A 21,778-nucleotide genomic window follows, 5' to 3' on the forward strand; every position below is an offset into this window, starting at 1 on the left:
CAGAGCACGAGGCCACGAGTGCCAGCCCCAGGCTGTAGCTGGTGGTGCTGGGGCAGAGCAGCCTCTGCACAGCACCAGCCAGGCAGGAGAAGGGCAGCAGCACCACAGACATCAGGGAGGCTCCACTGTTGCCACCTCAGGGGTTTATGTGGCCAGCAGCTCTCAGGGGCAGGAGGAGAGGCTTGGCCAAGGTGAACGCGGTGACGCTGCAATAGAGCATACGAGGAGTGTGCTTTGTGGTAGTATTTATTTAGGAACCGTGAGTAACTACAGCCGTAGCGGTCTCATCTTTGCAATTCTGATGGTTTAACAAACAGGGAGAACATTAGCATATTTTTATTAAGGTACAAAATACACCCCGTTGTTGCCTAAAACATTAAAAAAAAAAAAAAGTGAGGAAAGCTCTGTATGCTCTAAATCAGATTCAAAACCTTTCTGTATAAGGAATTGTGGCAATACTGTGTTTAGTATAACAAGAGGTTTTTATCAATCAAAAAGAAAAGACATGCTGGCAATCTGAACTTAGCAACAAAGAGTAAAGCAGTTACAAACCGTTGTGTCACCCACATTAGCTGAGCTTTGAATGTAGAAGAGCAAATCATATGAAACACATACACAACTAGGTAATATCAAACAACCTAAGGTTGTTAATAATGTACACACCTGTATTAAAGTACATTGACTACTTAATGGTGAGGATTTAAGGTAATGTCTTTTTTTAAAAGAGGTAACTTTTGAAATGCAAATGGTTGCACTTTACACACAAAAAGTGGAAAAGAAAAAGAATCACTTTTGGAATGATACATAGATATAAGACACACTGGTTTTGGATTATGCATAATCACCTTGCAGCCTCTGATATTACCCCTGAACAACAACAACAAAAAAAATTAAAAAGTGCCAATACTGTGAGAGGAAAGCAAAGTTACTAAGTCCGAGTGTGTTAACCATTTCTGAGAAAAAAATGGGGTTTGGATTTTTTTGTTCTGTTTTTCTGCGTTTTTAAAAAACGCAACAGCCTTACTGGTACAGGTTCAAGACAAAAACAAGACAGTCAAGCTCATAAGGTAGAAACAGGTCCTATATAGGTTAAGATTCTTTGGAAATTGCTAAGAAGAGAGGAGTTTGTAATCCAGGCTACTATCTTTTTGGCTACTCAAAAAATCTGTGGGAGTTTCCAGCTTATCATCAGTTGAAATCTGTTTTGCAATTGCCAAATAAATGCAAGTAAAATTTTAACTAACCTGGGATTCCATTCATAGACATGGACAGAGAAATCACTGATTGTGCAATAACCTGTTTTTTCACAGCAGCATATATATGAATCATAAGTCTTTATTAGACTGACCAGAAACACAGAAAATATTCTCAGTCTTTGTTTTCAGTCTGTTTCTTAAGTAGGCAGCTGTAACTGCACTTAAGTGACAGGCTCCATAAGGGAAAGATGACAAAGTGGGATCAGCTGGCTAAAAGCAAGATCAGGAGTATCTCAGGAAACCACCTGGATGTTTAATGCTTGCCAGAAATACAAGGGCACTAATACAAGGCTCACTGTCAGAGGCAGTGAAAATGTTTGAAGTTTGGTCTGTGAGATTCTGCTTAAAGCAAACAAGAAATGAACCATGCCAACATACAAATCCCAATGCTGGCTGTGTCAAACCTTCCCTTACAGAAGATACAGCTCAGCCTGTTCCTCAGGACTGGAGAGATTCACTGCATGTCTGGCCAACAATTCCTTTAAAGTCGATCTCGGGGAGCCAACTTAGCTGCGGTTTTGGCTGAGAAAAGTGATGGTAAAGAGCCATGAGCTCAGTAAATATACTATTTTTCTTTAAGATGTTCAGAATATAACTTAGTTTCCATACATTTGATTTTAAAAGTAGTCTGGGCAACTTAGTTGATGGCTTGCTTAAAGTCAATTCAATCATGCTAGCAACTTAAAAAGCCTGCTGGTTTGAAGTAATGCCCATACATAAAGCTGACAGGTATCAACTGATCATGCTGAAATAACAACCCCCCAAAGACCTACATTTCACACAAGGTGCTTTTGATAACTTGGTTTTCTGAGCCTTATAAGGAGAGTCTTTAAATATTTTTTTTTAGCCTTGTTTCATTCTTCCTCCTCTTCATCTTCTTCTCCCTCTCCCTCTCCTTCTTTTGCCATTGTTTCCACAAGGAGCTCTGCGGTGCACGTGGCTTCCCCAAGGCTGTTGACAGCTTTGCAGGTGTATTTGGCATCATCGTCCCCACATACTTCAGAAATAGTCAAAGAACAGTTCCCTTCCTCGTCATAATCTATCTGGAAGTGACGGGACTCCTTGACAGGCTGATCATCCTTGAACCACATCACCTCAGGGTCGGGATAGCCTGCAAGAGGGGAGAGAGAACAGTGACTGCAAGAAACAAGCATTAACTCAGCACTAATTACCTTGTGCTCTTATTCCTGTGTATGGATGTGCCAATGTGTTGATTGACAAATATTTCATTGACTTCTATGGAAAATAAAAGTAGATGATGTGGGGCTTTTTTACTTCACATTTATCTGTAACTATTTTTTATGAATAGCAAAAACTGCATGTGAGCACTGCGGTAGTGGCTGGATTCCTCCTTCCAGTCCCTTGGCAGTGCCTGCAGAGAGCTTTTTGCGTGCTGTAGCCATCAGCCAGCGGGGAACTCCTGACAGTGCATCCGAGGCTCATGTTACATTGCAGCTTCTCCGGAGACAACAGTTCCCAACACCGAGATTTTCAAGGGTAAACTGTTTTGGGCTTACAATTTAATACCTTTCTCAGGTTGCTTTGCTGTGGTTATTCTGAATCTTCCTCCTAATCTGCTCCTTAAAAGTCAGCCTTTCCTGTACATTTCACTCCCCTTTTCTGTATTCGTTAGGGTAAGTGAGGAAGTCTAAGCAAAGCATTTTTATTGTACATCTCAACAGGCGTTTCAGAGCTTTTTGTGAAGCAAAGGATTCTGCTAAGCCTCAGAGCAGCACTGTACAATGCCTGCTGCAGAACAATCCCTTATACAGTACTCTTGGCTGCTGTAACAAATTGAAGGTTTGTGGTCTCAGCCAAGTTCTGGACTGGGAGGGGAGGATAACTCCCCACTGAGCAGAAATAAAGTGCAGGAATCCCTAATACACAGTGAACATTACAGCAATACACTGCAAAGTTTGGAACATCAGCCATGCTACATCCATCTGTTTTATTCCGTGCAGTACTTGTGCATGTACCCCCCATGCTGAGCATCCATCAGCAATAATAATCCATCCTCACATCTCCACTGTGAGATAGGAAATCCAGGCAGGGAAAGATTGGGAGCATAGAAACAAGCAGAAGGTTGATCAGGCAGTCTTTAATTTCCTCATTTTAAGGTTATAAATTTACTTGTACACATGCAGGATGGTACTGACCCTACCCATTTTGTTTTCACAGTTCTTCTTTCTGAATTTCTAGTTTCCATTCACAGCTGAGATACACAAGGTTCAATCTCATTGCAGGAGAAGTGCCAGTGGTCTTGGCCTTTAGACTCATGGGCTGACCATGCCCACGCTCCTTACGTGTCTTCTCATAAACTTGTATTTTGCATATCCCAGTCTGAGGTTTCTTTCCTGAACTCGTGAGTTAAAAAACCCCAAACAACAGAACAGTATTTTCTAGATGTGATTTATGTGACCAGCACAAGAATATTATCTTTACTTCTCATGCATATACAGTTAGGGACTTGTTTGCCTTTAATAAAATGTATGGCTTAAAGTTATCTTGAGGTGACATGAAACTGGTCTGTCATTTCAGACAACTGACCTCCTACTAATTCTTGGTGTCTGGCTGGCACTCTCTAAGAGTATACTATTGGAATTTACGCTTCTACTTTGCATCTTGCTCTTACTGTTCCCTCAAAAATCAAATGACAGTTCCCACTTGCTATTCTAAATTAGTGATTCACACGTGGACTCCTGGAGACTTCTGTTCTATGGCAAGTACAGAACAAGCTCCAAATAATTTCTGTTATTGCAACACATTTGTGCTGTGACATGCAGATATTGGTAAAGCAAAATGGCACCAACTCGACAATAATACAGAAATAAAAATTGAGAAAGTAAAACAATTACCCAGTGCAGAAAGTTGACGAGGAAGGAAAGAAAGAAACAGACACACTTATTCAAAGTACCTTCAATTTTGCAGTCAAATCTAGCAGCACTTCCTTCCACAACTTCCATGTCAAGGATTTTTTTAGTAAAATATGGCTTTACGTGGGGCTTTTCTTCAGCCACTTCTTCAAGGAAAGCATCTGGAGGAGAGCAAAGAGGTAGTGAACAATTTTACAGGGCATGTTCTCAAAAGATGTATTTTAGTTTTTAATTACCAGATGGTAATGAAAGCACCTTTTATTTCACTTAATTCTGTCAGACTAATGGGACAGCGAGGACACTGGCTGCTTAGCTTAGTGCCAGTCTTTTGCAGCTGGAAAAGGATTCAGGCCATAAATAGAAAGAAATGGATGTGCAAGGCCACCATGCTACAAATCCTCAGTATTTTTCCCTTGAACTTGTTTCTAATCAAACGAGGGATAAATGAGTTCCACTTGTATCAGGCCCACAGTCTATGTGGATTTGTCAAAATGGCTTGATTTTCAGCAGTGTCAAACATTTGCACCTCTGTTACACACCACTAATTCACATTTCATCTGGGGACCTATGGGAGTAATGCAGACATTTCCTTAAATGCCCTGTCTGAGGAGCATGTTTAATGCAGGGTGTGTGCCATGGTTACAGCAAGTGTTAATACTTTATTGCTTGCTTGCTTGCATAAGAAGGCAATACATCACTGTCATCTTTGTATAAACATGCATTCCCAAACTCAGAGAAAGTGCAGCTGACAAATCTGCCTTAATTCTTTGGCTTTAAAAAGAAAAGAGTTTACTGTGCTTATACTGTGACATTTTGAGAAGCAGAACAATATAAGAACAGTGAATTTTTGACAGATTTCTTTAAAAAATTGGAAGATAAAAACAGAGAGAGAGAGGGCGCAGTAATATCCAACTTGATTAGTCTTCAGCAATTTGCTAAAAGTTTTAGTAGGATTGATTCAGAGACAGGTGAAAATATGGGTCAGAAAAAATCCTTACCTTCATTCTCTGCTTTGTCCGCATTTATAGGGCTTGTAGGTGAGCTCCCAGAGGCCTTCCTCCCACTCATACCAGAAATCATTGCCATGGACGACAGTCTTCCTATTGCTCGGACAGCATGGCCTGTTTTCTAAGACATAACAGAAAAGGCTTCTGATCAATCCAATCCAACAGGCATGTGATTTTCTGCAACAATCGTGCTTCAGACAAATTATCTGGGATCTCTGCAAACCTCACTGGAATTGGTGGACAAACTGCTTATATATAGCTCAGTTGTTCGAGGAGAGACAGAGCAGGCTGGACTGAATTACCAAATTTAGTTGCAGATATAAACTTCCCCTGATGAACTCATACCTAAATGAATGTCTCTGTTAGCTGTGGATAAAAAGCACTGTGCGAGAGGAGGGCCAGCAGAGAAGCCCTGTCCTGTGTAACTGGAACTGAACTCTGGTGGGGAACGCCTTTCTCCACAGCCTTCTGGGCTGGGCTGAATTTCATCCAACATGGATAACGAGCTGATATGCAATGAATGAGAAAGCACCATCTGCATGATGGGAGCAGACCTCTGACAGGACCCAGGATCAACCACCAGGCTACTAAAATATGCTTAAACTATGAAGGCTGTAGTACAGACACTTGTATTGCATGAGCTTTCAAGAAACAAGTAGAATGTAAGAGGGAATATAAGGTAGACCTACACAAAGTAGTATTTTGTAGGCTACTCAAAAGGACCCAGGTTTTCACACAGCAACTCCTGTAGCTATCAGCGTGGCACAGATGGACCTGCTACTCCAGTTTCAGCATTAGGAAAAAAGAAGATAGGGAGACTGAATATGTTACAGAAAACTCTGACTGAATGAATGGGAAGCTGGGGAAGTTCCAACAAGACAGAACTCTTGGCTTAGTGGAATGAAACTGTCACAAATTTAGGTACCTTTAGGGAGGCCAGGCAGGTAAGTTTTACATGAACTGTTCAGGTTTGTTAAGAATTACACAATCCTCCAGTTCTCAGTGGCATGGAGAGGGCAGGGAAGAGAAAGAAGCGTACCCCCAGAAGAGTAGAAAAAACTATACGTGAGCTCATGCCTTTCAGTAGCCTGAAACTGGATCATCCTGTGTAATCCATGTGTAGCTGTGCACCCTCCTACTGCCCAGCTGCAGGAACCAGACCTGCTGTCTTGCATTCCCACCCTGGCCATGCCGAAGCTTTCACCAGCAGCAGAAACCCCCTGATGTGATGTGTTCCCCAGAATCATAAACATTAAAAATAAAGAGACTCATTAGGATATCCAGCCCAATTCCACATCCTCTTCATTACCTGCCATTTTCTTCTGGCCATATATTTCTTCATCCTATCTTTGGAAAGTTTTTTGGCTTCCATGTTTTTGGTGTCTTTTTGCAGCCAGGGATGCTGAAGACATTGAGTACAATTTAAGCGACTCCTGTTTTTGTACAAAAAGACCAGTCAGTGTTGCCAGTAACAAGAGAGGAACCTACCTGCTGTAACATTATTTTGTGCTCTCTTTGCTGGGAGCTGATTTTTGTTTCCTAAATTTAGTAACAAAGATCATATGGTTTTGCTTTCCCAGCCATTCTAACTTCTTAAACTCAATTTCACAATTTCTGTAGATCTTTCTCAGAGAAAACTGTGCAATTTTAAGTGTTAATAAAACATTATAAAACAAAGCAGGAAAAGCTGTATGCTTTAGGCAAGGAACACATACAGCAGAGTGATTCAGCTGCTTCATGCTGGCAGAACCCTATCCCAGATGTCCTTTCCTTCACTTACAGAGATTTCCCCATCCCACCACTTAATAGCCTCCTGAACATCTAACAGAACAGAAATGTGCAAATCTCTCGCCACACCTATTCTTCACTTTGCTCAGGGTGCTCATTTAAATAAGCCTCTGTTCTCCATCCATCCACTTGCAAGCTCATTGGAAGAAGAATGTTTCCTTTCCTTGGTTTGTTCAGGCACTTCTGCAAACAGCGTTTCCAACTGATTTTTTTTTTTCCTTGCCCAATTTCTACATTTATAGGGAAGCTGCCTACTCAGAGGTAACGCACTTAAAAGCGACACAAGGCAGAACTGCAGCCCATTCAGAGCAGGACAGAATGTGTCATGCAGGAATGTGTGTCAGCAAGAGTGGGGATCAGAGGGGCCACACAAAAGCCCCGGGTGCACCTCGCCCGAGGCGGGGGGAAGAGCACAAAGAGCCGGCGACTGAAGCAAAAGCTCCATTGAGCCCCTGCACCCTGGGAGTGAAATGAAGAGCTGCACACGCAGAGCCGGGCGGGCACGCGCAGCTCCTTATAAAGTATGGCCAGAGGTGCTGCGGCCATGGGGAGATCCACGGGGGGAAACACGAATAGCAACTCCAGCTAAATGCAAACACAGAAAGTGCAGCAAGCAAGTCCAGGCTTTACTTCATGTCTTTCTTCAGTAGATTGCTGATAAAGTCCTTGGCATCGTCAGAGATTTCATCGAAAGCCTCATCATCGAAGTCCCACGTTGCTGAGGTGACATTGGCAAGGGTTTCGTTGTCGTTGTCTCCCATGAAAGGAGAAAGTCCGCTGACCCTGGGGACGGAACAGACACAGACACAGAACAAACCATGTCAATTTGCAAATTACCAGAGGAGCAAGTTAAAATCGTGTGTGACATCTCCCATGCTCTGCAGTTCTTTACAAATAAAAGATTGCTTTAAAAACTAAATTAAATTAAAAAGGCCTCAAAACTACAGAGAGTCCTATGGGAAGGAAACTAGAATTTTGCCAGCAAAACTGAAAGGCACATTTTTCTAGTTTCCTTTTCTTTTCCCAAGACATTTTTGAGGAGAATTAGAATTAGATTAAATTGGAGCAAAGTAGTTTGTTAAATGACTTGTTTAGTTCTGCATAACTAATACTGGATTTTCGCACCAAATTCAGTGGAATATCCTTTTTTCCCCCGTGACATTTCCTCAGAATCACAGAATTGTTAGGGTTGGAAGGGACTTACGGAGATCATCTAGTTTCAGGGTGATTTTGTTGCCTTTACTGTCAAACCAAGGGGGTTGTTGTACATTTTATTCCATTTGTACATATTACTCCTTCAGAGAGACCCCAAGAAGAAAGATGCATAATGAAATAATGAAATCCACAAGGCTATTTTGTAAACAAACCCACCCTGAATTATACAGACAGATAAAGCAATGCTGCATCACTGCAGGCTGTGGAGTTATGCAGATGCATGCAGAAGTAATTTGGTCTTTATGTTCTCCATCTGTCACAATGATGCGTGAAATGGAAATAATGTTCTCCTATAACCTAAGTTGAGCTTCCAAGGCTTTTTATACAATATAATTGATGAATTGCCAGTGAAAGGCAATTACAGAACATCATGGTGTCATTTTTGCAGTCTCTTTCTGCAGTCGAGCATTATCCTTTATTACACTGTGCATCTGGATACTTTTGATGCCTGTATACCTGTATATATCACACTTTCAGTAAAAACTTAGAGGTGAAAGGTTGCTTATTCCTTAGAACTACAAGTTATTCACTTTTCCAGGTCCTCCTGGCATGCAATTTACATAATAACCTATTCTTCATGAATTTTTACAGACATTATTTGATTTCTCTGTACAATTGGGTTAACCAGTACTACTCCTTTCTTTTAAATATAGAAAAATAACTGTAACTTATTAGGGTTCTGAAAATACTACATGGAAATAATACTATATGAATATCATGGTGTCAGTGAATATCACTGAACAGACTGGTTAAAAAAAGATTGGGGTCAAATAAAGTGAGTTTTAGATTGATAATATTAGAATGATCTCCTTCAAAGTTATTTTGCTTCTTTTTAGGCTCTTATTACATTCAAAATCTGATTTGTTCCTAAGCATTTTATTTTATAAGCAAAGCAGAAACACACTCTTTGAAGTCTCACACAGAGCAGACACTAAATCTTTTACCATTTCTGGAAGTTGTGTGCAGTACAGCAGACTCTAGAATCTTATGTGTGTACTTCGGAAACTTCTTAGTAATAATACATGAGCCGAAGATAAAAGGTTTGTTTATTCTCAGGCAGAACAAGATAAATCAGAACAGAATGTATTTGCTGTCTCACTTTCCATTATATGTAGTGCAGTCGAATGCAACAGTGAATCCTGACTTTGTAAATGGGTAAGGTGGCGTAAACCCATTTATGAAGATATAACAGGACAAGTTACCAAAAGCTGAAAGATGAACGTACCAGAAATGCCCGCATGAAGCCTTTTTTGCACGACTGTTCCCTGTGTTTGACACTTGCTTTACTGGAGGAGAGAAGGTTTGTGCCTGACAGGACAGCACTGCAGAGCTGGCACAGCTGCGGGCAGCGCGAGGCGAGGCTCTGCCCGCACACCCTGCAGCCCTCATGGCCAGGTCCATCCAGCAGGCATGGGAATCTCTGTCCTGGAATCACAAAGCATTCCTGCAGGGCCTTAAACCCACCTCCTCTCCAACATCTGAACTTTTGCTCAGTTATGACAATGTCAGTGTTCTCCATTATGTTTTAGCAAGTGAAAAAATCTCGTGCAGACCACAGTTCTGATTTTGGGTTCCACATACTGACTGCTGGCTTGTCTTGTTTTTACCTTGTGGTAAGAACAACAGTCTCAGCCAAGGCAGCAGCTCATACAATGACAGGTCTGTGAAGTATTCCTTTAGCTCATTGTCAAAAGAGGGGATGTACATTTTCTCTTCATCCAGTTAAGCTTCCACTTAAGCTCCGTGCCCACACTTGGGCAGCCGGAGCAACAACAATCCCATTTCCCTTCAATACTTGATCGAAGTATGTCAGAGGTGACCTCTGCACAGTATTACCACAAATAGTGCTGTGCAGCTCTTGCACTACATTGGACAAGATCTTGGCCTTTTTCCAGAGGTTAAAGCTGCAGTAGTGAGAGATCATATGCATACTAAAAAGCCTACTTTAGGTACAGGGATGTTGCTTCATGTGGAAACACCACTGCTTCATGGTGCTGTAAGAGGCAGCACTTGTGCTGCATGTCCCACATAGCTTTTGAAGGGTGAGGATAAATTAAAAGATTAGAGGATTAGAGAAGAAAAAAAAAAAAACATTTGGTTGTTGCTTTTGTTTTTGTGTGTGTGTGTTTTTTGTTTTTGGGTTTTTTTTTTAATTTTAGAATTGTACAACAGAATTATCTGATAAAATTTTAAATGCTATGGTAGGATTGCTCGATCCCATGCATTTGGTAAATAACCAGGTGGATCTCAGTTAAGCCTCCACTCACTTTGTCATTTCTGAACACCAGTGTAACAGTGCCCATTCAAACATTTCAATGAACCTATTTTCGTATTTCTGAATGTGCTGTTGCAGATTTACAAAGCTAAAATAATTTTCTCTCTCTCCTACAGTTTTACACTGTGAATTAGTTGCCTTGTTGTGGAAATACTTCTAAGGACAACTAGATCCTTGTCTATAGTCAGAAAACAAAAACCAGCAACTAGTGTAGATTATAGCCAGCAATTTTTATCTCTAGGACAGATTTCACTGACTGAAGTCTCGATTGTTCGTTTCTTAATAGCCATTTAAAGTAATAATGGTCCAGCAACTCTTTTGACAGATAATGGAAACAATTTCTTTTTGGAATGCTGAAGTGATAAAGATGAGCTACTGCTCCAGAAAATTAACTCTGAGCTTACACTGCGAAGTTACTCTTAGACAAGCAGCAGGCTGTTTACTGAAAACATTTTTCCAGTTACTTTACCAGGCATCTTCCTGGCACGTTAAGAACCATTTGTTTAGAAAGTCTTTCACAGTTTCCACTTCTAAATAAAGAAGAAATATATTTTATCCTCTAGGAGTTCCTTAACATTTATTGGTCTGTTCTAACAAAGCTCTGAGTGCAGATTTAGAAATGTTACGATGAAAAGGGTCTAATGTGGATGCAAAATTCATTGCCTATGTAGCAAACATCACAGCATTTCAACTGGAAATCTTTGCATTAAGCCCGCCACTAATCCAGGGAAGTTGGCTTTGCTGCTTGTCTCAAAGGGTCAGACTGTGAACGTTCCTCTGCAAGCAGTGCTTGCAGCTCCAACTGCCTGGGACTGCTGGCACTTCTGATAAACATGTGCAGGGCATGTCAAACAAGCATGTGATGATGACACCTGCACCCTGAGATCATGTAGAGAATTAATTCTTTTTCAAGTGAACTACAGCAAATAAATAGTCTGAGGATACTTTGTCAGGGACACACATCCATGGGACATTTAGTTCGCACTGGTGCTCTCTGGAAGAAGCACACCACTGAGCCTATGTAGAAGAAGAGCTCATTGCTGAAGCAAGGGTGTTATTGCTGTTCTTCTCCTCGTTTCACATGCGCAGTGGATTAATGAGGAATCATAGTTTGCCAGTGCCACTGAACAAATAAAACATTTTCTTTTGAGTTGTGCAGTTTGACATTAAAGTCCTCCTAACTTAGTTTAAGAAAATAACAAGGAGTGCTCTCCCATCTTTAATATAAAGAGGTATACATTTTTAACATGACACAGTGTATCGTGTAAGCTAGCGGAGCCTTGCTTTATCCAAGTTCCAAGCCAGCACACCCAAAAGATGAACGATGCTGAAAGATCTTTCAAGCAACCCAAACTGCCAAACAAGGGAGGGGGAACAGCAGAGATGAACGACACAATGGATAAAAGGGAATGTTTGAGGAATCAGGATGTGTGCTGTTAGGAAGGTGCTGAAAGGAGAGTATACAGCAAGATCAAATGTGATATTAAAACACAACCTAAGATAAAGTATATTAAAAAAATTAATTGACAGAGATCAACTATGCTGAAAAGATAAACACAGCCTGGCACTGATAAAGCAAGGAGAACCATTGGAACACAAGCAGGGGTTTGAATCAGCCACAGACAATTCCTCTCTGAAATTACTTGGATTCTTTGGTGCCAGAAGGAAAAGGGCAACCCACATTCAATGCACACCCATGCAGTGCTGAAACCTTACACTGAAAATTGGTTTGAAACAAAAACTCGAAATTGTTTCAGATTACTAAATATGTAAAACAATGACTATCCAAATTGATAATCAGAAAAGAACTCGAAATAGAAAAAACACGCAAATTCAGCAATGCCCAGAAGAATAAATGGAACAGAAACAGGTAGAAAGAATTCAGGAGGTTTAACCTTCATTAGATAAAGATTATTGTAAATGCAGAAAGAAACACTGAAATAGGCATAAATGGAGATGATATACACAAGTTATAATATTTGTGGCCTGTTATTTCAAAGGCAATAGATCAACTTAAGTATGTAGAACAGTACTGTGATGCAGAACAGGACAGAGCACAAGATAAAAGTGGAAGAGAAAAAACATGAGGTGGAGAATACAAACGGAAATTTAAGGAAGAACTGAGAGAGATGAAGAGACAGGACTGAATAAGTTATCCAGGAAGATAAAAAGGATTTAATATGTAGTTTAGAAATGTGGAAAGGGAACCCATGAACTGTAGGATGGAATTAAGTCAGTCTTGCCATAAGGAAGACAGATGCAGTATCCCAGCAGGGAGTGCAATATCTGTTCTTACATCTGCACAGCAAAAGGCTGGGGAGAGGTTTTGCTGCAGGGTTTTGGAGGAGTGCTGTCACCCTGTTTTCTACTAAAGATTGCATCCCAACCATTTATTCCTCTGCAGGGAAGACCCTTCACTCACAGAGATCACTTTAGCAGCTCTCTGCTAAAGCCGGTTTGTATTCATTGTTGTGCACACATCATGGAAACACTTTCCATGGCAGTCACTTTCTAGCACTTCAGGCTCAAGATTTGGTAGTTCTGAACTTACAATCAAAATGGGAAAGCAGAGTTGTAACTGAAGAGAGATGCAGTTCTTATTGACTTTCATTTGCATTCTGTAATGATGATGTGATAGTTCATTTTGGATAATGGCTCATAGTTGTGAGTCTGTGAAAATAGCTGGGCTGTAAGAAAGTTAAGAGATTGGGAGCAGTCTGGGGTGGAGAGGTAAAGCCCAAGTGATGACTCATGGGTCTTCCTTAACTTCTATTACTTTATTCTTACAGCAAGAAAGGCAAAAACTGATTATCACTGCTAATTATAATTGTGGCAATAGCAATGCATCAAAAGAAATATTTTTCATTGTGTTTGGGTAATGTAGATTTCCCCTCATGATGGGTTAAATGATCTTAAATATACCTTAGCAAACAAGTAATTTCATAACATATTTCACAAGGCATATCCGATCAGCTGAATGAGTGTAACACTACCCAAACCCATCAGCTGAAGGGTGCAGCATCCAAATATCCTGCGTGGCACAGAGGAACTGGAAAGAAGCAGACTGGTCTTTGGCAAGACAGGTCGCCTTTTTCCCCACTTGTTCTCTTCGCTTTGTCTCAGCCGATGCCGCTGCTCCCCAGCAGCGCCGCCCCGGCGCGGCAGCCCTGGCTGCATTCCCGAACGCTCGGTGCCAGCCCCGACTTGTGCTTCGCTGCTCAGGCCGGGAGCACACGGAAACTCGCCGGGGGCGTTGATAACAACGAAGGACGAGAAGCTCCCCAGACGTGCGGCGCGGTGGCCGCGGGGCCGGGCGGGCTGCAGGCGGCGCTGCAGCACCGAGGGATGCCCGGGGCCGGCACCGCCGCCCGCTCCCAGCCCCGGAGCCGCGGGCATTTGTCATCGCGCTGCTGCCTGGGTGGGCTGCCTGACTGCAGCTACGGAACCTTCCAAAGGAGCTTTCAAGATCTAGAAAGAAGTGCTTGGGACTGAATGGAAAATAGAAGTCCTGTAAATAAACTGTCAGAGCGAAGTGACCTTGAAGCGTGGAGCACACTTCACATCTGAAATTGAAGATAACAGAAATATTCCGAGGCTTTGCTGGGAATAAGAGGGAGTTGATGTGGTAGCTTTGGCATAGGCCAAGTAAGGAAATAGTGTTGCTTGGTTTAGGAATGAGAAGAGCATGAACAAGTGCAGGCTCATTAGAAAAGCAGGAGCAGAGAAAAACTGAGTAAAAGCGAGGCAAACAACTGTGCATTGCCAGGTCAAGGAGCGGGAGCTGCTCTTTAATAAAGGAAGAAAGGCATTGAGAGGAATCTTTAAAAGAACCAATGCAAAGCAGGTCTGCCACTGACTTACTACTGAAGCTGGAACAAGGGAGAAGGAGCCATGCTCCAAACTAAGCTTCTCTTTTCACTTGTTGATATGGCATTGAATGTGTAAAATCACTGCTGGAAGAAAACCACTTGCTGGTCTAGGCATGGAGATACTATTTCCATATACATTTCTCTAGATTCGCTGATGTTTATAAGCATGCTGTATCAAATAGTATATAAAAATCAAATCTAATACTCAAATATGTAACCAAGATCTGCAGCCAACCATCTTTTAAAGTGTTTCCACGGGCTTAATCCATGCTGCTTATAAAATGTATTTACACAGTGGCTTGTGCTTGGTAATAAATTAAAATGCACTGTGAACAGATATGGTAATGCTGGGATACTTCATTGTGTCCCATGGGACCCCAAAGTTTCACAAAAGTTTTCTCTCATGGAATAAAATAATGGAAATGAATGGTTATTAGTGCATGCTCAAATATTTCTCTTTAACATCAGGAAAGGAAAAATAGTTTGAAGTTAATAATAAAACAGTCACATTGTCTTTTTAAATGAGATGAAGCGTTGCTGGTTTATGATGTAAGAGGTACAAAACCAAATAGCTGAATTTCTGGAACTGCCAGTTCTGCAGTTTACCAATTGCACCCTTCAGAGAACAGCTAAGTTTTATTAAACATGCTGGAGTTGCTAATTACAACAAAAAAGGCCTGAAAATGTCAGAAGTTGATGAAAATTTTGTATGTTCAGCAGCTGTCAGGATTTCTGAATTTAAGAATAGAAAAGTACTCACAAAATGTAGCAGATAACTCCTATACTCCACATATCTGTTTCATATCCAATAGGTTCATAGTTTATAACTTCTGGAGCCACAAACTCAGGTGTCCCAAAGAGAACTTTCAGAGAGCCTGCATTTTCTGTGAAGAATGAAAGAGAAAACCATTAACTGCTGCATGAAGATTTTAAAAAACCAGTTACTGCCCTAATATTTGTGATTTTGTTAAAGATCTGTATCAGAAGAAATAAACAATGCCTGAATTGCTGTCTCCTTAGCTGATACATGTCTAGCAATAAAGAATTATTTATTAAGCACCCTCAAGCACACAGCACTGTATAAGGCACATAAGAAGGTTCCTATTGCAAGGAGCTTCCACAAGACCAAATCTATGAAAAAAGGAGAGCCATCAGTACTTAATTCAGATTTGTATGTCCTGAAGTAAAATGTATTTGAGCCTCCATCCCTTTAGCAGTTGCACAAGAGAACTGCAGGACTCCAGTGTCAGAAAGAAGCTACAGTTTTCACAAATTATTGAACATTTATCAAAGCTTGGGGCTCTGCATGTTGTGGTAAAAAGAACCAGTAGTGCTAAAATTATAGCAACAGTAAATAATTATTTCAACCCAACACATTTTATTCTACTGTAAACAGGAAAGAAAATCAATAGTGGGTTGAATGCCTCTTAAATTTGACGTGAGGCCAGCAGTGAAAGAGAAGGAGCAGATGATGTACACCAGTCAGATCATTACCTCATAGGTAAAACTGGACTTGGGCATGCTCTCAAAACCAGGCTGCCTACAAGCACACCTGTGGTCAAGGGGAAGCACAAATCACCAGCTGTCAGTCGCCAGCTGCTCCAAACTCCTATTCAGCTGGCCTGTAGCACAGGTATTCTGGATTCGCTCTGCTTAAACACTCTGTGGATGCTTTTAAAATGATCTACAGTGAAGCCACGGCTTCCAATATGAACTGAAAAAATGAAGTCATGAGACATGTGAACTACCTTGACATTCTTCTTGTGTTGACCCACCAGTATTGCCCTGCTGGAAAATATAGTGATGGAGGTAAGAGAAAAAACCTATTCATAACCAAGTGCTGCCAGATTATGCTGCCAGTGTGCAAGTGAGTGATATGTCTACCCTCTAGCATAGTGTGAAACACAGAGTCATTAAGCTAGAAATTCTTAGGCAAATCTCAGTGGGCTCATTTTTATCAGTGCTTGTTCTAAATTTGATGGGAAGAAGAAAAGAAAAAGCAAGGTCAGGAAGAAAGAAAACTAAGCAATACTTTAGGTACCAGGGGGAAAAAAAAACCCACATCCCAATAATAGAATTGTATTGTAAAAACATAAAAATGTCAGAATATAAATTGTGTCTGACTTGAAACAGGCTTGGATTTAGATTGAGAAACTCATGTCCAGTCTGCACATCTGCCTGAACCATCAGTCTATGCCTTAAGAGAGATTCATTGCATTAGGTCTATCTTTTTCGCAAGAGCAACAGCCAGATTAGGCACAGTAGAATGTCCTGGTGAGGAGCCACTGCTCTCCCAAAGAGATTACCATCTAAACAAAACAGATATGGATGGGAAGGCAAACAGATGTAACACATTCCAGTCCTGCTCCTGTTAAGGTTACCAGGAATACAGGGACTTGCAGCTCTGCAATCAAGAGAAAAGCTAAAAAATCCTCAAACAACAGCAAATCAAAGTTTTGAGGAGTCTGCAAAAGAAGCAACCTGTCCACAACACTGAATCTGAATAGAATATTTTTATTTACCAGAACTTAATTTACCAAGTTTTGCAACATAAATACTGATCCCAGTACAGACTCCACTCCCAAATTTAGCTCCATTGAAAGCTCTTAAGGCGTTTCATGAAATGCAATAAAACACCTGAGCTAGTGCTCTTTTGAGGTACCCAAATCCCCAACTTACCAAATGAAATCTGAAATATCTATGGGGTTAATAACCTGCCTAATGATTGAACACCATGCCTGAGGCAACTTTTGAGCACAACCACCACAACTCACTTGCAGTTGTGCAAGTTTCCCATTTTAAATGCTGTGACACCCTTTTTTGTTCTGTTCAGGTATGGTTATAGTAAATTAATTGCAGAAACCTAATTTTCACATGCTTTCCCTGCTCCCACCATTTTTAGAGACAGAAACAGAGAGAAGGATGCCTGGCAGCAGCTGCAAGAAATTACTCAGATCCTCCCATTCAAATTCACCAACATCAAGACCCTCTTGCTCTCTGTCCTTTAAAAAGCACATTCAAAAAGTATTCCATAATATCCCTACAGTCACGTAACCAGAGTTTTCTTACTCCAAAATGTATGACATTTTTTCTAACGTGGCATCTAAAATAACTTAGCCTAAAAGAAGGGCAATGTGTTCGCCACAGTGGCAATGAGAGGTGAGAGATCACCTTCCTTTTTGAAGTGCCAAGAGGAAGCCTAAGATCCCATTTTCCCATCTGCCTTCATTTTAAAGTCAACACTTACATTTTTTTTCAAACTATCCTTTAAAGAAAATCCTGAAATTTATCACAATGAACCTGTTTTGTAAAAGCTTCATCGTGATCATCCAAATCTCAGGCCCAGATTTTCACATCCAAGTTTGGAGGCTTTTCTGTGCACAGTGTAAACTATCATGAGCATCTGTGTATGCAAAAGGCTGGTGTATAAATTGTGCTGCCCACAGGTCAGAGAAATGTGGGGTTTTTTTTTGAAAACATGGTATTTGAGTGCAAGCATACAGTGTGAAACAACGGACACAGCATTTTCTGTGTATAAAAGAAAAAAGAAAGGAAAAGAGAAAGACCCTTTCTGTGCAGTAATATGTCAAAGTCTTTACCCAGTTGTTTACAAGCTTAGTACACAAGTAAGATCTGTGTTTGGATATCCCTTAGTTCAGACAGAAAGCTGACAAACTAGCTGGAAACTGTTGCTGACACTGTATATAATCAACTGATTAAAAAATATATCTTTACAGTTCTCAGAAACCATTCTCTTTCTCCTCAAGAAGTTTATCTTAAACAATTTTCTACATGTGTTCCTCAGCACACCAAAAAAGGTCAGGAAAATATCCCACTGCAGCTTTGGTATTTCCTGACAGTGTAAGGGAATTAATTAGCTGCAGAAGATGACTGAAGAAGGAGCTGATCCTAATATCTTTAAAGCTGATCAAAAAACTGAATATTTAGAGGCACTAGTTTGTATTAGTTACAAAAAGTTAAATCTCAGAAGCTGAAGTGCAGAATCAGCCACTGCTCCCTTCAGCAATCCCTTGGCTGAGCAGTTTCTGCTCCGTCAGGGTCAGCTCTGTAGGATGAGGGCTCCAATCCCACATCTGTCAATGTCAAAGTGAATTTGACAGCCAATTTCAAAGTCACAAAGCTTGAAGGAACACAAGGAGGAGGAATGTGCCCTCAGTGCACCACATAGACAACTGGCATTAGTGAAGTGTTTTTAGCTATTTTTGTAAGTAAATGAAACAGTAAAAGTTGCTTTCTAGTCTTGGAAATCATCTCAACTGAAATGTTACAATTGTTTTTTGCAATTAGAACAGTGCTTATGCTTGGAATGGAAGGGACCTTTCTCTTCCTAGGGAGTGCCACCCACGATGGAGTTACCCAGAATGGCAGGCTGCTGAATAGCAAATACCTACAATGGAACCTGGCAAGAATTAGCAGCATAGTAAGCCAGATGAATGTAAAATCAGAATCAGCATTAGTGCCCACAGCTCTCATCCTTCTACACTGAAAGAAGTTATCTGGAGTTTAGAGATTTCCTACCTATGGCATGAGTGGAGCAGCTCACAAGCTGCTGTCAGCCTTGCCATGCACTGTGATGCCACAAGACTAACAGAAAAGTGGGAAAGCTGGTGGATGTGAACAAGCTGCTGAAAATAGGATTTTCTGTTTGCCAAACGTGGGTTTAACTGTGGTCTGAAGTTAAAAAGGTAGCTGAAGAAGTTTCTGTAAAAAGGCCATTCCGTGTTTACTTTATATCTCTTATTGATGAATTCCACTCAGTGCAGCAGTAAATGTACAGTTTTCAGGCTGACAGCTGGAACATCATGGGCTGAAATCTTTCCCACACCTCTCACACAAAAATACCAGCACTGAAACTTAGTTAACAGTTCATCTGTTTCCTGAACAAGAACTAAATCAATTCATGTTCCCAGAACACTATTGGCTCTATATTGGTGAAGGAACAGAAATGGCAGTGATCTCTTTTTTTAATAAATAAAATAAACATCTTAGTGTCCACGTGACCAAGATTCATTTAATACATTTTTGGAGCAGAACATCATCTAAAATTCTTCAAAGCAGACTTCTTTTCCCTTATTCATCCAACAGACCATGCCTGGTTTGTTTTATTAAATTATATTCTTGATAATGCAGTACTCTGATATTTAAAGTGTCAAAAGAAGTAGGATGAGCTGCATTTAGGCAGATAGCAAAAGGTAGGGGGTAGTATTTCACCTGTACTTTCTCAAAAATAATTATTTACTTTTAAATAAATATTAAATTTTTTTAAATTAATACTTTTTCAAAGAGGGAAGGCAAAAGATTTCAAGTAAGAATCCAGCTGTGGACACCGTTATATAGAGAGTAGGAATTCATATAAATTGCCCCAATGAATTAATATCAGGAGAGCCACAAATCTCCGCTCTCCCAGTGTAACAGGTTCATAAAGTATTTTTCTTGCTTCTAATTCCAAGAATGATTTTTATTTCCTTTAAGAAAATATAAGGTAAAAAAAGATCAGTGTGGGATGTTAGTATTGTTTAACACTGAAAATACAACTGAAGGGCTGCTTTTTAGAGCTGAACAATATGAAGACAGAAACCTTTGAAGGTCTTTGGCTTTCAAGCTGCAGATCATGTTGGAAGCTTAGACCAAAATGAATGATAGAAAGCAGCCAAAAAGCAGTGTAGGAAGAGGAAGGGCTTGTCAAATGGAATTTCCCCTTGTTGCATTATTTTAAAGTAGTGCTATTACACAGCTCTTTATAGAATTCCTCTTATGTTTAACATGTATGACAATATCCTGCTGTTTAAGATAAGAAATGATAAAAGTGACACAAAAATGTAAAATTACTGTAATTATCTGAAAGGCTTCTAGAGCATAGCCTTAATTTCTGCTGTTAAAAAAGTTTCAAGGATTTGCAGTATTCATGAAGTATTTAGTTAGAGAGCTAGTGCTTTATGGTACCAAATGTAAATATTTTTTAGCATTAGTATTTTAGGTGGAATCTACAGGGATACCCTGCTATGGAAACAGAAAGGTAGATTCTGTACACCTCACTGTAAACTCCTCTTGAAGATGAGGTGTCCTACTCTCATTCTTGAATGTCTTCTTTCCCCCTTTTTTATTTTTCCCTAAAACCAGAAATATTTATAGGAAACATTTACTCTCTATATAATAGGTAGCATGAATTACTGCTTGTCCTGCCCTTTCCCCCATGATGGTGAAACAGGCAGAGAATTCATTACCTAATCTTCTTGCAAGACCAAAGTCAATGAGTTTGATGCTGGTACCAGTCTTGTTGACACACATAATATTTTCTGGTTTCAAATCCAAGTGGACAATACCCTGCTTATGAATGTATTGAACTCCTTCTGAAATCTGCTTCATGTATTTAATGCACTCTCTCTCTGTCAGTTCAAAGTCTTCATCAATGATCCGTTCAAAGAGTTCTCCTCCAGAAACCCTATGAAAGACAGAATAAGAGACTTCTGTAACATATTCATTTGGGGCAAAATCAGGCTTTCTTTTTACAGCAATACAGAGAATTCAAGCTTGCAGAAGTCACTTCAGGATGCAATCTGTGTTTTAAAATGGCATTTTCCATGGACACAAGGGTCACATGGGAAGAACCCCCTCTTTGTGTGGTATAAATCAATAGATGTTTTCTGTTCTGGATCTGTGTTGCAGATAAGGACTGTGAAACCCCAATGTTGCTATTCCAGGCAGGAGGGGTTTACATCCTGTCTCTAGGATTGTGTCACCTGCAGCTGACAGTGAAGTGTGTGCTCTGTGATTGCCACCCTGCAGACACGTGCTCGTAACACTGCTCCCAACTCTGAGCAAACACTTCCACTTCTCCCTTCCCTCCTATGATCCAGCAGTGCACAAGTGCATATAACATAATTTAGAAATAAAACAAAAATATGGGTGCCAGGGAAAGATGACAAAACTGCAAGCAGATGAGCAAAAATTCAGGAAGAAGAGAGATTGAGGGTGACTAAGGCTGAAGGAAGAAGAATTACGATGGTATGGTTAACTGGAATGCAAAATTCAAAGGGTAAATTAGTGACCCAAGTGAGCTCAGAGGGAATTTCTTCCTCAGCTATGACAGGAGAAGGATATAACCCACAACACTTTCTGTGCTGGTATTTTTAGCTGAGGCCTGATCACACTCCTTGTAGGTCAATTCCATTTTTATGCTAATTTAGGATGTGAAATAATTGTTCTTTCCAGGGTAGCATCTCCTGGATTGAACTCTTCGTGCAACTGAAGTGGGACATTTTTAACCTAGATTTAATAAAGCATAATTTAAGTTGTGGCTTATTGGGTTTGGTAGGCTTTTTCATTCTGTTTTTGTTTGAGTTTGTGTTTTGTTTTGTTTCTTTGGGATTTTTTTTTGTTGATTTTATTTATTTTTTTAAATTTTGATGAATCACTCAACTGGTTTATCTGTTTGCATCCAAAGATGGTAAATATGTTTTTCTTACACTGCGGG

The 21,778-nt window shown here is 40.3% G+C and overlaps 1 protein-coding gene across 2 annotated transcripts in view; it reads right to left on the reverse strand.

Moving 5' to 3' along the window:
* Positions 1-228: 228 nt before the first annotated feature.
* The window catches only part of MYLK (myosin light chain kinase), a 197,044-nt gene continuing 175,494 nt past the window's right edge, over positions 229-21,778 (reverse strand). For both annotated transcript variants that reach the window (XM_053947695.1, XM_053947696.1), the window contains 7 exons: positions 20,529-20,746; positions 15,044-15,167; positions 7,555-7,707; positions 6,446-6,569; positions 5,128-5,257; positions 4,171-4,290; positions 229-2,367 (listed from right to left, as the gene is read on the reverse strand). In XM_053947695.1, coding sequence (XP_053803670.1) covers positions 2,111-2,367; positions 4,171-4,290; positions 5,128-5,257; positions 6,446-6,569; positions 7,555-7,707; positions 15,044-15,167; positions 20,529-20,746 — 1,126 coding nt within the window. In that variant the 3' untranslated portion in view covers positions 229-2,110. The remainder of the gene's footprint in view (positions 2,368-4,170; positions 4,291-5,127; positions 5,258-6,445; positions 6,570-7,554; positions 7,708-15,043; positions 15,168-20,528; positions 20,747-21,778) is intronic.

This window comes from Vidua chalybeata, chromosome 7 (assembly GCF_026979565.1).
Source record: "Vidua chalybeata isolate OUT-0048 chromosome 7, bVidCha1 merged haplotype, whole genome shotgun sequence".
NCBI lineage: Eukaryota > Metazoa > Chordata > Aves > Passeriformes > Viduidae > Vidua > Vidua chalybeata.